Source organism: Stomoxys calcitrans, chromosome 2 (assembly GCF_963082655.1).
Source record: "Stomoxys calcitrans chromosome 2, idStoCalc2.1, whole genome shotgun sequence".
Classification (NCBI taxonomy): Eukaryota; Metazoa; Arthropoda; class Insecta; order Diptera; family Muscidae; genus Stomoxys; species Stomoxys calcitrans.
The window spans coordinates 122,465,052-122,481,683 of record NC_081553.1 but is presented as its reverse complement, the minus strand read 5'-3'; the positions used below and the strand labels follow the sequence as shown (position 1 = coordinate 122,481,683).

General features: G+C 36.1%; 1 protein-coding gene across 1 annotated transcript in view; it reads left to right on the top strand.

Annotated features, from left to right (window-relative positions):
• Positions 1-16,632, top strand: part of LOC106082348 (serine-rich adhesin for platelets) — a 530,048-nt gene that overhangs the window by 48,613 nt on the left and 464,803 nt on the right. The window contains exon 2 of the mRNA XM_013244808.2: positions 8,240-9,610. Within this exon, the coding sequence (XP_013100262.2) occupies positions 8,936-9,610 (675 nt within the window). The 5' untranslated portion in view covers positions 8,240-8,935. The remainder of the gene's footprint in view (positions 1-8,239; positions 9,611-16,632) is intronic.

Sequence of the window (16,632 nt, the reverse complement as noted above, 5' to 3'; positions counted from 1 at the left end):
TTATTCAAGCGATATGTTCCATATAAAGCAAAAGAAGGCGCAGTGAAGCGGGCCCTGTACTCATTGATATGTGAGAAGTTTGTTCTAGTTTCATAATGAAATGGTAATGGACAAATTTGCATCTAATATAAATACCACCAAAATTAGCTGCAAAGCCTGAAGCCATAGCAGTCCACATTACAGCGCAATAAAACTGACGAGAGAAAGAGAGTTGATCAGATAATTTTTTTTTTATTAAATAAGATTAGGTTATGTTGAAAAGAGGACATATACCTAAGCCAGTAATCGGCTTGTTGTGCGCTTCAAATAGTAAAAAGTTATATCGAAAAAGAAAATCGAATTTAGGAATTTCGTGCTACTTACGAACCATACCATGACCTACTTACTTCTATACCATGTCCCTAAATTGGTTCATATCTGGTATAATGTCCCCACCTGAGTGTCGGTGTCTCTTACGCAATAACCAGGCAATGACAAAGACAATGCTCCAACAACTCAACATCTTCACATGCCCTATACATGCAATCACTTGCCGCTAGAGCTCGCAAACTGTCGCTAATCGCAACATGCGATATTTTCTATATTTTAATAATAAATATCAATACTATCGCTAATTTTTTATCAATTGTATTTCATACGAAAATGAGAAGTGAAAATCAAGAAATTAATTTATATAGAAGAAATGTTAATAAACAGACCAAATAAAACCAAATTTAATAAAGTTAGTTGAGAGTCCTGAGAGAAAAAAATGTTAACCCAATCACATGAAAATTGAGCCCTCTATAGGCGCAATATAGCTTACAGATTACATTCTGTGTCACATCGTTTCATTTTGTTGATATAGATAGTATCGATAGGAATAATATCAATCGATATTCAGACAAAAAATAACATATCGATAGCTTGCTTTGCTTTGCTTTAATTGGCTATGACAGAATATTTGTTCCACTAGCCGAACGTAGAATAGCGTTCCAAGCGCCTCGATCTTCTGCGCTCATGGTGGTGGAGGTGTCTCCCACAACTTGATCTTTCCATCTGGCTTTTGGTCTTCCAGGTTTGCGTGTACCACCGTGTTTGCCTTCAAAAGACTTCTTTGCTGGAGCTTCTTCATCCATTCGGACAACATGACCTAGCCAACGCAGCCGTTGTATTTTGATGTGTGTAACTATGCTATCGTCGTCATACAGCTCGTGGTTCATACGTCGCCTATATTCTCCGTTAACGCAAACTGGTCCATATATTTTACGAAGAATCTTTCTCTCAAATACTCCAAGCACTGCCTCATCTGCTTTCACAAGTATCCATGCTTCAGAACCATATAACAGCACGGGTAGTATCAGTGTCTTGAAAAGTGTAGTCTTCGACCGTCGAGAGGTGGCCTTGTTTCTAAACTGCTTACTTAGTCCAAAGTAGCATCTGTTTGCCAGTATTATTCTTCGCTTAATCTCAAAACTGGTGTCATTCGTTTCGGTTACGGCGGTGCCGAGATAGATAAAGTTACTGACTATCTCAAAGTTGTGCTTCCCAACTTTCTCCATTTTCTTTATCTGCTCGGTTGTGCAAGGCTTTTTGGGAGTTGAAACCATCCATTTCGTCTTATTTCCATTTACTGCCAGACTCATTTTCGCTGACGCTCTTTCGATTCTTTCAAAGGCTGCAGTTACTACTTCCGGTGATCGACCTATGATATCGATATCGTCGGCATAGGCGAGTAGCATGTGCTCTCTTGTGATAAGTCTGCCATATCTATTCACATCCTATATCGATAGTGCCATCGAGACTTTGCCAGCTCTACTTGCCCCACCTATTTTGCATAAGTGATCTCGTTGTTAGGATACAAATAGCTATACTGACCTCCTCCTTACTTCCTTTCAGTAATAGCCTTACTTTAAGTTAGTTAGTCACGATCCGGATCTCCCTATAGGATTTTCGTCGTCGTTTAATTTTTTTTTTAATTTTTTCTCTGGTGGATGACAAGCAGTTAACTTAATAAGGCGACTAAACGGTTTCAAATTCAACTGTCCACAGATATATCCCAGGGAATTGTAATTTGTGTTAAGCTAATTATTCGAGAAAAAGTCCCAGGGTCTCAAAAAGAGCTATCATAATGGACTAAAATTTCAAGGTGAATCTAATTGGAGATTGCCACTAAAACCTTACCCCAACCTTCAGTACATAGCGAAATTTCTTAGTGCAGGCGTATACCTTGAATCGCATTGCCATATGCATGCACATATCCTGAAGGACTCAGCTTGAATATGATATCAAAGCTTTATACGTCACATACCTCTGAGGACAACATTATCCCATACCCTTTCACACCCCAAACTTCTATTACACGCTAAAAAATAAAACGTTTGGGATGTTTTTAGGACAAACAAAATACTTTTATCACAAAGTTTTTCTTTTATTGTAACGTTTCTCTTCAACCTATCAAACGTTAGCTATAAACGTAGCATTTTCGAACCTTACTAACTTTGTTTATTATAAACCCTTTAGCAGCTTCGCCTGCAAAACACTGCAAAAGTGTTTCGTTAGCCGCAAATGATTATTCGTTTGCTGAACTAATATTTATTCCCTTGTATCTATTCTACTAGAAAAAATTAGTGTTTTTGAACGTAAGTTCCCCATGACTTCTAAGTTATAGCATCATTAAATCAATATTTCCTAATAAGACATTTTTTGAATTTAAACAAATTAAAAAGTTTATCTCTTTAGTGTTGAAAAAAATAAACCTAAGCACTCTTTTTATGCAAGTGTGTGGTATATAAATTCTAAGAAAATCACATGTTAACGTTTTTCAACAGTTATTCATGTGGTTAAACTTGAAAATATTATTAAAATGTTTGTGCTTTGAATGTGGTCACCACCATGTTTAATTTCGTAATCTTTTGTAAGTAACTCACTCACTCACTTAACCCAACCCAACAAACCGCTTTGCTTAACACCTTATCTAACCTTGAGTGGTTTGCTGAATGCTTAGAATGAAAAAAATAAACTTTTTGGTTTCCTCCCTCCCGCATACGGGAAAGAAATGTTTTTGAAAATTAAATACAAGTCTCAGTTGTTTGTGTTTTAAAGAGCTTTAGCAAACACTTAAGGAGGTCTAGAAGGTAAAGGTGTATATTCTAAACACCTAAATAAGAGGTGATTATGAGCGTTAATCAATATTATATGCATTATCCACATACATATATTCTATTTATATATATTAGCTATACTATCTATAGAGTTGGGAAAATATTTTAATAATAAATTGGGAAAAGTAGATAAAATAGCTCAGAAAAAAGTTTAAGAAAAAAAAGAAAAGATAATGAAAAGTTTTGTCACGCCTTAGCTTTTATTTATACAATAAATGGCTGTACTCTGATATAAAAAGATATTCATTCATCAATAGTCAGACTTTGTTGAATATATGGACAATATGCGGTGTTGATTTTGTGAACTCACATTGCCGATTTTGCGTACCGGCCATTATTAACATTGGACTATAACATTGTTGGGCACATGTGGTACATAAATTAGTGCAATAGTGTGCGTGTATTTGCCCGCCACTAGACCATATTCATCCCTACATAATGTGTACGTACATCAGCCCAAAGTTAAAATGACTCTCAATATTGTATGCACATTAGATGGACCCTTTTTTCCAACAATGATGATACTACAAAAATCCGAAACTAGGACTAGGTCTTAGAATTTTTTCCAAGAAACCATGTGTCGTAAATCAAATCGATTTTCCGACGAAGATACCTTTTTTTAACCGGATCGGGTTTGTTAGACCCTCCACCATGGGATGGGGGTATAATAATTTCGTCATTCCGCCTGTAACGCCTCGAAATTTTCGTCTAGAATCCATAAAGTATTGTATATACATATATTCTTAATCGTCATAACATTTTAAGTCGATCTAGCCATGTCCGTCCATCTGTCAATCCGTCTGTCTGTCTGTCGAAAGTACGCTAACTTTCGAAGGAGTAAAGCTAGGCACTTGAAATTTTACACAAATTCTTCTTATTAGCGTAGTTCGGGGATTGTAAATGGGCCAAATCGGTCCATGTTTTGCTATAGCTGCCATATAAACCGATCTTGGGCATTGACTTCTTGAGCTTCTAGAGGGCGCAATTCTTATCCGATTTCGAAGAAATTTTGCATCTGTTGTTTTGGTATGACTTCCAACAATTGCGCTAAGTTTGATTCAAATCCGTTCATAACCTGAAATAGCTTCCATATAAACCGTTCTCCCAATAAGACTTTCTTAACCTCTGGAGGGCGCAATTATTGCTCGATTTGCCTGAAATTTTTAAGTTGATATATTTCTACGACTTCTAACAGCCAAGGCAAATACGGTCCATACCGGTCAATAATTTGGTATAGCTCTGCGGTATACTCATGACCACCATCATCGGATACCAACAGCTGGGCAAACTGTTCTAACCACACTTCTTTCTTAGTCTCTGCAGGAGGATGTGCCTTTACCAAAGCCATCAGTTTTATGTTTCATTCTTTGCGGGTTACTTCTACGTGGACCTCGTTTTGACTATGTGGTACATATTCGATACCAAGGGATTGGTTCTGCGGTATACTCATGGCCGCCATCATCGGATACCAACAGCTGGGCAAATTGTTACCACTCCCCATTTTTGTCTCTGCAGGAGGATGTGCCTGTACCAAAGCCATCGATTTGATGTTTAATTCTTTGGTAGAATTGTCGTTCGTCAATCTATCTCCTAACCATCTCGATTCGTTCACACCTATTTCTCTCTCTGCTTGTCTCCCGATTCCTCTCCTTCGCCTGGCGCATTGTTGCTGATTGCAGTGTTGCTCTGTAGGTCGCATTCTTGGCTTCAGTAGCTTTTTGGCACTTCTGGTAGTACCATGGGTTCCCTGGGAGAGACATTTGGTACCCAAGTACGGATGTTGCGCCTCTTTCCATGGATTGGGAAATGGTTTGCCATTGCGCTGTATTACTATCGGGACAGGGAGTGTTTTACGGATGTTAAAGGTAGCTACCTAAGTGACACCGCGGAGAACTTTGTGTCCACATTTGCGATGGAGAAAGGCCAAGATATGCCTGGAATTTGCTAAGTTAAAACCAATTAGAATCGATGTTTGGTTTCCAACATCCCCAAGTTACCCAGTCAATGCTATTAAAGCAACACATATTCTGCTAAATTAAAAAAAAAAATATTTTGGTTTTTCTATTTGTAATAGAAACAAAGTACCCTGTCGTCTGCGGCTGGACAATATCGGAATGTATGATTTTTTATACCCTCCGCCATAGGTTGGGGGTAAACGAATTTCGTCGTTTCGTTTGTAACACATTGAAATATTGATCTGAGACACAACACAGATCGTCTTGACATTCTTAGTCGATTTAGCCATGTCCGTCCGTCTGTCGAAAGCTCCATAACTTTCGAGAGAATAAAGCTCAGTACTTCTTCTTATTAGTGCAGGTCGGTTGGGATTGTAAATAGCCCAAATCGATCCATGTTTTGGTATAGCTGCCATATAAACCCATAGCGGTCTTGACTTATTGAGCCTCTAGGGGGCGCAATTCTTATCCGATTTAGCTGATATTTAGCACCAAGTGTTTTATTTTTACTCCAAACAACTCTGCCACGTTTGGTCCAAATTCGTTCATAACTTGATATAGTTCCTATATAAACCGATCTCGCATCTTGACTTCTTGAGCTGCTAGAGGACGCAATTATTATCCTATTTGGCTGAAATATAGCATGAAGTTTTTTGGTTTAACCATCAACAACTGTAACAAGTATGGTCGGCCAAGATCCGTCCATAACCTGATATAGTTTCCATTTAAACAGATCTCCCGATTTTAATTCTTTAGCCAGTATAGGGCGCCATCTTTATCCGGTTTGGCTGAAATAAGTATGGTCCCAATCGGTTCGTAACTTGGTATAGCTGAAATAGCATAACAGTTCTTATCCATTATCCTTTGTTTGTCTATAAAGATTTATCTCCCAAAATCTTGACAAATGCGATCCACGATGGAGTGTATATAAGATTCGGCCCAGCCGAACTTAGTACGCTTTTACTTGTTATACCCTCCACCATAGGATGGGGGGTATACTAATTTCGTCATTCTGTTTGTAACACCTCGTAATATGCGTCTAAGACCCCATAAAGTATATAAATTTTTGATCGTCATGTCATTTTATGTCGATCTAGCCATGTCCGTCCGTCTATCTGTCGAAAGCACGCTAACTTCCGAAGGAGTAAAGCTAGCCGCTTGAAATTTTGCACAAATACTTCTTATTAGTGTAGGTAGGGTGGTATTGTAAATGGGCCATATCGGTCCATGTTTTGATATAGCTGCCATATAAACCGATCTTGGGTCTTGACTTCTTGAGCCTCTAGAGTGCCCAATTCTTATCCGATTGGAATAAAATTTTGCACGACGTGTTTTGTTATGACATCCAACGACTGTGCCAAGTATGGTTCAAATCGGTACATAACCTGATATAGCTGTCATATAAACCGATGTTGGGTCTTGAGTTCTTGAGCCTCTAGAGGGCGCAATTCTTCTCCGATTTGAATGAATTTTTGCACGAAGTATTTTGTTATGATATCCAACAACTGTGCCAAGTATGGTTCAAATCGGTTCATAACCTGATATAGCTGTCATTTAAGCAGATGGGGACCTGACTTCTTGAGCTTCTAGACAGCGCAATTCCTATCCGATTTGGCTGAAATTTTGCATGACGTATTTTATTCTTACTTTTAACAACTGTGTCAAATAAGGTTAAAATCGGTTCATAACCCAATATAGCTGCCATTTAAACCGATCTGGAATCTTCTTAAGCCTATAGTGGTCGCAATTATTATCCGATTTGCCTGAAATTTTGTACGACGGATCCTCTCATGACCATCAATATACGTGTTTATTATCTATAGCCCGATATAGCTCCCATATAAATCGATCTCTCTATTTTACTTCTTGAGCCCCCAAAGGGCGCAATTCTTATTCGAATTGCCTGACATTTTTCACAGGTCTCCAACATATTATTTAATTGTGGTCCAAACTGGACCATATCTTGATATCGCTCTAATAGCAGAGCAAATCTTTTCTTATATCCTTTTTTGCCTAAGAAGAGATGCCGGGAAAAGAACTCGACAAATGCGATCCATGGTGGAGGGTATATAAGATTCGGCCCGGCGGAACTTAGCACGCTTTTACTTGTTTTTTATTCACATGTCCACTTCGCATTAGTTTTCTTTTTCCTTAAAAATCTGTTTGTAAATTTTTCAAAATGAGCTCTTACGTACTGTATTAACTACTCATGCGTACTATTTGAGTAACATATTGCATATATATCGTGCAATTTCACTTGGGTAAGGAAAGGGCCCGTTAACCCTGTCCAAAAAACATGATATTCTTGCTTCTAAGGTCATTTTAGGGGGTGTGCAAAAATTATATTTTTTCCCATTTTCCCTTAAACTGCACTTTTGCCGAATCATGCTTTATTGTAGTATTGGCGACCCACATTGCATCGGAAATGTCAACTAGGTAAAGGTAGGTTGTTGTGACATTCTGAAATCAGACTCTCAGACACAATTTTTGTCCATTGTGGTAGCATAGACTAAAAGTTTTTGGTGAGATTCGAATGCATGATCCCTTGCCCTGGTAATGGGAGCTCGCTGCCGGGCGCTAAAATTGTAAGTCAATTCAAATTTGGCCTTAATTCAAGAAATAAAATTTGAATATTGAATTCTACAGCAGCTATATCCAAATCTTAAACATGTTTTGGCCATTTGGATCTTTTATGAGTAGTGTTTGTTCAAATATTGGAATGGCTAACCTTATTCAGTATCAAATGGTATACATCAAGAGTATGTTCACTCTCATACATTGATCATTGTAATGATGTTAATAACTTATATCTTATTTGAAAATGATTTTCAAAATTGAGCCTTGTTTAACTCACATGTTGTTACTTCAAAGGCACCCAGACTATGTGTGTTTTAGACCAGAGCAGAATATATTCCCGTAGTTGGTTCGAGTATGTAATGGTTCAATTGTTATTCTTTGCTTTTGTCAAGTTAATTTGTTTCGTCAATATTTGCACATCGTTGTTATCCAAAGAAATGCCTACATACATACAGATGTGCATGTGTACAGAAGTCATTTATTGCATTTATTTTATCAGATAAACAATTTTTAATTAATGTTTATTTTCCTGTTTTTCACTCTCTCACTTTTATCATTTCTTTGCAGAATCTAAGTGGTGCTTGCGGAGAACGTCCACAACGGAATTCATTGATGTGAAATTCTAGGAGCAACAGATTAAGAAGAAGAAGGAGAGAAACCAATCAAATAAAAATTTCATAAGCATCAAAGTCAATAACCGCCAAATTTAATAGCACATCCATGGGCATCCCAAATGTCAAGCAAAATCATTGTCATCATCATAGTCTTCTATAATCGCTTAATTAAATTATAAATAAAAGTTTAAGAATATAATAGATAAATCAAACATAAAAATCTTAAAACATCAACAACAGCAACCACGATATAAAAGAGTAACAAATGTGAAAATTCATTGTGAAGATTCGTATGAAATAGCTTAACGGAATTTTTGTGTGTTCACAAGTATATCAGTTTTGTGCTCGAGTGTAATTCTAACAAAAATAATAATCACCCTGTTAACAAAAAAAGTTATATCACCCAGTACAAATTGTTTGTCATTTAAGCATTTCGGTTTACCTCAAAATTTATAAATAAGTCAAAATTTGCTTAAATTCCTTGAGATACCCAAGGAAATTTTTGTTAATTTTGTTGGTTCCCAATAAGCCGTACCTTTTCGGTTTCACAACTGCTATTGAAAGCAATTATTGTTATTCTCTCGTGTAAAACGGTTATGTTCGCAAAACATCTGAACGCGCTGGTTCGCGTCTTTCAACGGTGATAATAATGAATTTATATCAACACAGTGGTCCCGGTCCACCATTGTCATCGTCGTCGTCGTCCAACGCCATGAAAACCTTACAACAAGTGTCAAATCCTCCCAATTCAAATGCCAACAGCAACAGCAGCGGCAACGTCAGCGGCAGTTGCAATAAACCACCCACAAAACTAATTGCAAATGACAATAAATTGTCTTCATACGATCAAGTTGATTGTGCCAAAACTACAAAAACAACGAGTTTCAATAAATCCAACAATACTTCCAATACAACAATACAACCAGCCTCGTCCTCCGCTTCATCTTCCAGCCCAGCTATGTGTGCTTATGTTACTTCAAATATGACCAGCTCTACAACTTCGGCAACTCCAAACGGTGCTAGTGGTGGCCCAATGATGCCGCCTTCCAATCCCACATCAGTAAATGGTGATAGTTCCACCAACACCACCATCACCACTACAGCGAGCAACCATCATAATGGCAGTGCCATTTCCAATGGTTGTTTATCGGCCACAATGCTTAGTGTAGGCCCTCCACCGCCAGTGTCGCGTACCATATCTTCAGATCGTCTTGTTACCGGACCCTCTTGCAAGGCTTTGCGTACCGCCGTCTCAGCTTTGTATTCAGTGGATGATTTTGTTAAGGAGAAAATCGGTTCGGGATTCTTTTCGGAAGTTTATAAGGTAAGTGGTATTCGCACAGCTCATACTACTCATTAAGAAGCACGAAAGGTTTCGTTTTCAAATCGTTATACGAAATAGACAAACAGAAATAGACAAATTAACCTGTTGAACAATTGCAGAGTTATGATGATTGTATTAAGTCAGTAGAGCAAAGTCGCAAATGGATTTAGGACCTTTTGTATATTACCTTAGATAAAGAGGAAGGATCCCCATATTTTGCGGTATATCAGAGATAGTTGGATTGATGAATTGTTGTTTGTACCTTAACCCAAAAACTCACAATATTACCTAGGGGGAACGCCTTACCCAAAAAGCCGTTTAACGGGCATATAGACCAATGGGTACAATATGGGACTTAAACGGAAGGTATTTGGGAGTAGTGTTAAAATAAAACATGTAAAACGCGTTAAGTTCGGCTAAATCGTTAAAAATTGGAAGCTCGATTTTGATTTTAGACCTATGGTTTGTTGGGTACATTTGCTTAGTATTCGTCGTAGATTTTGATTTTGATAACCGCTTGGTGGATTTTTTTTTTGGTCCTTACAAATTGACCCATCCTACTGACCTTGGTCCGGTTTCACCAGATACATCTCCAACATTGTAAAGCCACTTCGTCTGCTGGCGTGGTTCGTTAAGAATTTCTGGATTTAAACGACTTAAGCCATTAACGATGAATGTTTAGAAAAATAACCTAGAATGGAACTGTCATAGAAAATTTTTAGCTCGAGTTAGGAAAGAGGTATCCTAATAAAATTTGGTTTGGCGTAAAGTGGACGAATGAAACTAGTTATCCCTTCATATAAGTTTATTGGCTTGTCTAACGTCGGCAATTTTGTGTAGCTCAAAAAATCAAACTAAAAATTTTCTAAAAATTCTTATGAGTAAGATTTCTGAAAACCGTTTAATGCCTTGTTGCATTTGAAAGTTTCTATTAAATACCAGTAAGGAAAGACAAAAGTCGGGCGGTGCAAACTATATAATACCCTACACATACCTCATAAGTACCAATTGGGAGCTTTATCTAATTCAGAATCGTGGGAGGCTTCAAATGGGTTATAGCATCCGTATCGAATTTCGAGCTATAAGTGCAAATGGGGTCATGTATATATGTATATGGAAGTTAATATTCAAACTGAACCAATTCCTATAAAATTTAACAAAAATGTCAACAGTTGTGCAGCTCCAGTAGCGAAGATCACTAATTCCAAACCTGTTTACACTAGTTCCAAAGTAATCAGAACTAGTTCCACTTTCAGTGTAAACAACTAGTGAATTTACCATGGGTTTGCCATTGGAGTAACCAATTGACCCTGAAACTAGTACTTCTGTAAATTCGACAAATAAGTTCGGTAATTGACTTCTTTGACATTTATCAATGTTTGAAAATTTTTTATTTTTTTCTGCATGTTTTTTCTTTACTTAAACAATTTTATAAGTTTGTTAATAGTCGACGAGGAGACAAATATACTTACACAGAAAATAAAATAAAAAAAAAACTCAATTAAATCAAATTTCAAAATTTAATTAAAAATAAAACCATTTGCATCTTCGATCATTTAGCTCGTCTCGAAAGAGAAACAAACAAAAATTGTAAAATTTAATGATCTCGCTCTAACGGGCAAAAAAACTTGAAAAATCGTTTTCAATTAAAAAATTAATTGATTTAATAATTTCTTTTGTTGAATATTATTTTATTTTTTCAATTACAGTTGTGATTGAATTTTTTTCCATTTCCGATAAAAAAAATAATAATAATCAATTAATTTTTTAATTGAATCTGAAATAATTTTCAATCACAATCTTGATTGAGTTTTTTTAATTTTCAATCAAAAAATTATTGAATGAATAATTTTTAGAATAAAATCTGAAATTTTTCAATCACAATCGTGATTAAAAAATTTGTAATTTTCAATTAAAAAAAATTATTCAATCATTTTTTAATCGATTCTGAAAAGTTTTTCAATAGAAGATATGATTGAAAATTTTATCTTCTCCACATAAAAAATTAATTGTTTCAACCATTATTTTAAAATAATTAAACCGAAAAATGTTTGAATTACGAATTGGTTTAGAATTGAATTAGGAACTATATGTTATCTTTTATTAATGCTGTGTTTTATTTTAGTACTATAAAGCGAAAATCACGATTATTCGGTTATTATTATCTGCATGTTATTGATAACTATCCAGGATAAAATTGCACTGAAATTCTATCCAATTCATCTGACTTGCACTTTTAACCCGATGGAGTCCTTCATCAGCCAAGGTCTGTCGCCTCAGTGTACAACAATCTACTACGCCAACAACAACAAATCTATAGGGCACCCCTACCCGACACTATTTGGAAAACCCCCGCGGAGAGGTTTTTGTTCATAAGGGTGTCCACGGACCTTTGCCGTTGATATTATCATTTTCGTTGTTGAAGCAGTTTCAATAAAAAAATTAATTGGAAAGTAATTGAAATTTTCAAAATATTTCAATTACTTTTTTAATTGGGTCAATAAACAATTAATTGAAAATTTAATAAATTGCAATAATTTGTTAATTGAACCAATTAAAAAATTAATTGGAATTAAAAAAAAAGTGCAATAATTTTTTATTAAACCATATAAAACATTTATTGGAAATTGCAATTATTTTTTTAATTGGATCAATCAAAAAATGTATTAAAAAGGTAATTGAAAATTTAAAAAAATTCAATAATATTTTAATTGAAGATGTTTTCAATTAAAAAAGTAAATTGGATCAATTAACTTTTGATTTTTTCCTTGTATGTTCTAAGCACTCTGTCTTGTTTCATTTCTTATGCTAGAATCAAATAATCGGCTATGGTTTCTTTTACCATAATAGAGAAAACATGTGGTGTGTGTACCTTTCCTATGTGTTTGCTGTAGCTCTAGACCCGCTTTTTGTGAGGCAGTTGTGAGCAGAGCTGACGGATTGCGTTCTTAAACATTCCGATATGCTTCTTGTTTTCGGGAGTTCCGGCTGCAAACCCCTCAGCCCGTTGAGTCGGAAGTTTGGTTGGTTCTTTCGGTAACAGTCCAGGAGAAACTGTTTAGAAGTTAACAGTGGTGTTTAATCCTAAGGATCTAAGTCTTCCCGTGTAGATGTTTGCTGCTACCATTTGGTGACTTCCTGTGAAGGTCCTTAGTGCAACGTTCTGACAGTTGTGTAGAGTTCACCAGTGTGTTTCGCGTTCCATATCGGAGTCGCATAGTTTATCACCGGTCGCCCGATCGCCTTAAAGGTCATAAACAGGATTTATTTTCCACTACCCAGGTGCTGCCGACCAGAGATTTGGGCACTCTGCTCTTGTTCCCTTCCTTCTCGCAGATTGTGTTAGCATGGACTGACATTGAATGACAGTTGTCGAGGGTTACTCCCAAGATTTCTGGGCGCCTCACCGTTGGGTTCGATTGTCCATCGGCCTGTGTATCAAGCTCTCTGGTGTAATCAGCTGTCCAGTGGCCGAACAATGTTGTTGATGATTAGGTGGGGCAGATTTTTAGGTTACGGCCCCTGAAAATTTCTGCCAAGTCCCGGAGGTAATTAATTATTTACTCACAGTGCCCCTTAATGTTAATACCCCTTGCCAGGACAGAGCAGTCATCCGCATATGATATTATCCCTACGCCAGTGGGGGTGGAGGGAGTTTGGAAAGATAGAGCTTATATTGAATTGGGAAGAGGACACCCTTTTGAGGGTTTAACAGTTTGGCGTTTCGACTAAGTATTTCTGAACTCCACATATGATTGTTTGGCCGCACATATAGTTCACAGTCCACCTCGAGTTCGGGAGATCAGACTCTATGATGTCATGGAACAGAATGGTATGGTCGATCCTGTCAAATGATTTTGACATGCCGAGAGCCTGATGATTTGGGCTGCTGTGATTACTGATGGCCGCTCTCCAATCGTTTTCATCGTGCCTGGCTTCAAAGTAAAGTCGGTCATTACGGCTCTAGAATATTAAAAAAATTGCATCGGTGGTTATCGCCCCTCTAATAGGAGGACTCGACTTGAGGTCGCCCTGACGGCCGAGTTGGTGGCGTTCTCGCATTACCAATGCGTGGGTTCGATACCCACCAGAGGTCTGGTCTGTCGATACTGTCACTCATTGAGTTAAGTGAAATCTTCACGTCTTTTCTTAATGAAATGCTGAAGAGCGAATTTTCAATTTGCAATCTTGAACTTTTATTCAAAATATTATTTACAGAGATTTAAATACAGCCTGCATAATTAGATTTCGTTTAATCTTTTATAATGGAATCAGTAAAAAATTCTGGCGTTATGGTTTAAAGATATAACCATATTTCCTTGTAAGTAAACATGGAAAGATGGTAATTGGTTTACTTTCGTTATAAATATTAAAAAACAAACAAAAATATTTGAGAACTTTTTTTTCAAACTTAAAAGGGGAAGTCTTGCAACATCTGCACACATTTTTTACCATTATCATTATCATTTTGTTTTTGATCCCTGGTTTTGGTGAGTTAAATATTTCATTTTAATGATACCAATTTAAATTTAAATCTTCCAAAAAGTAGTATTAACAAAGCTGCCAATTGTTTTCCATTTGCTTTAATCTGAAATAAGAAAAAAAAAATAAAAACAGAAAAACTACCGTTCGTGTGATGGTCATAAAATGCGCATGAGCGCCTCACTCTTGGGCCGTTATCTCTTTTGTCTGTCCATCTTGGCATATTGTTTTGGAAAAAGTTTCATTTCGTTGACCATTTATATTCCATATATATTTATTCGAACGAACGCGGTATAAATAAATGCTGCAATTAATTTTATATGTTTAAATTCCAATTTTATTGTTTGTTAACACTCTGCGCATTAGACAACAGTTAAAAAGTGAATGAAAAAAAAATCGCACATGGTTTGTTGATTGTTATTTTGCCTGCGATAGTCTGTCAACTATGGGAATGAATTTGTGAATTCATAGCCTTTGGCTTTAGTCGCCTCTTAATTTGCCTTAAACAAATTTATTTGTCCCAAGTTGATGACGTCAATGAGTTGACAGTCATTGGTGATATAGTTGTGATGGTACTTTCTAATTTTTTTGCTGAAAAAATTTATATATCATGAAAGGACTTTTAAGAAAATGGCAATAGAAAAGGTGTAAAATAATTTGTACCAGAAAATATATTTATCCATTCAAGAAGATTTCTGAAGGTGACGGAATCCCATGCAAGGGTTTCTATAGTTTCAAAATTTTGTCCCCTCATGTACTGTTAATGAATATGAACGCTGCTCATATATATGAACATTGTTCATAAATATGAGCGCTGTTCATATATAAGAACACTGGCAATAAATACGAACACTTATCGTTAATATGAACATTGTTCATAAATACGAGCACTGAACCACCTCTATCAGGAGACAAAGATCCTACCCGTGCGAAGACATATCTACATGCTGCCTATGCAATACCTTCTGGGCAGTTATCGCAGAGACTATCCAAATCATCTTGTGGATAGGTTTTCACCGCCCAAAAGCTTCAAGATAGATCTACATGATCTAGAGCGTGAGGTCCAGCGCTACAAGAGATAACCTCTAGATTAAGCGGACCCAGACAACATTCATATAGACACGGTAGCAGACTCCCTGTTCATACATATGAACACTGTTCGTAAATATGCTTACTGTTCCTAAATCATAAATATGAACACTGTTCATAAACATGAAAACTATGAATATGAACATTGTTCATAAAAATTAAAACTGTTCATAAGTATAAACACTGTTCGTAAATATGCTTACTGTTCATAAATGTGCTCACTGATCATAAATATGATCACTGTTCATAAATATGACAATTTTTTGTGAATATGAACGCTGTTCATGAATATGAACATTGTTTATGAATATGAACATTGTTCATGAATATATACTTTGTTCATTAATATGAACATTGTTCATGAATATGAACATTGTTGTTCATGAATATGAACATTGTTGTTCATGAATATGAACATTGTTGTTCATGAATATGAACATTGTTCATGAATATAAACATTGTTCATGAATATGAACATTGTTCATGAAAATGAACATTGTTCATAAATATGAAAATTGTTCATATATATGAATTCTGTTTACAGATATGATCACTGCTCATATTCATGTACAGTGTTCATATTCGGAGTCAGTGACCGCTACTTTAAGAGCAAAATAATATGCCTTAATGTTCAGGTGCAAATCTACATGTGCTTCACCAATTAACACACAAAAACTGTTTGTTGGCGTTTGCATGCCGGCAGTCGTTTTATCGAAGAGTAAGTTTGATGACTGTGTTTTCGCAAGAAATTGCCCATTCGATTGGCTGCCTTGTTCGTAACGTTCACTGCCGCGACTATTTTCTTTGGGACTACAAGCCGTCGACCTTGGAAGAATTCCGATCCAAGAGAAGTAGCGATCTTTTCTTCTAAAATGTTTGGTCGAGTCATTGAAAATTGGGTCCAACGTATTGACAGTTACAAACCTGCCCGCGGTGGCCGTATGAACAAAGTAGAGTAACATTCATAAATGTTTTGTTGAACTTTAAGCCGATAATAAAGTTGTTGAAATATCTCAAAACAAAAAAATTTTGTCAAGTCCTAATCGGAAAGCTCGATATGAACACAGTTCTTATATATGACCACTGTTCAATAATATGAACACTGTTCATTAATGTGAAAACTGTTCATTAATATGAACACAGTTCATATTAAAGAACAGTGTTGAAAAGTGTTTATAACTAAGAACGGTGGTCATGTTTATGAATAGTGAAAAGTGTTTATAACTAAGAACAGTGGTCATATTTATCGACAGAGTTCTTATTTAAGAACTGTGTTCATATTTATATGATTTGTATCTCAAAAATCTGATGTCAATTCCTAATCGGAAAACTAGATGTGAAGACTTTTCATAAATATGAACACTGTTCATAAATATAAACACTGTTTATAAATGATGACAACTGTCCATAAATATAACCAAATAACCACTCTTCATAAATATGACCACTCT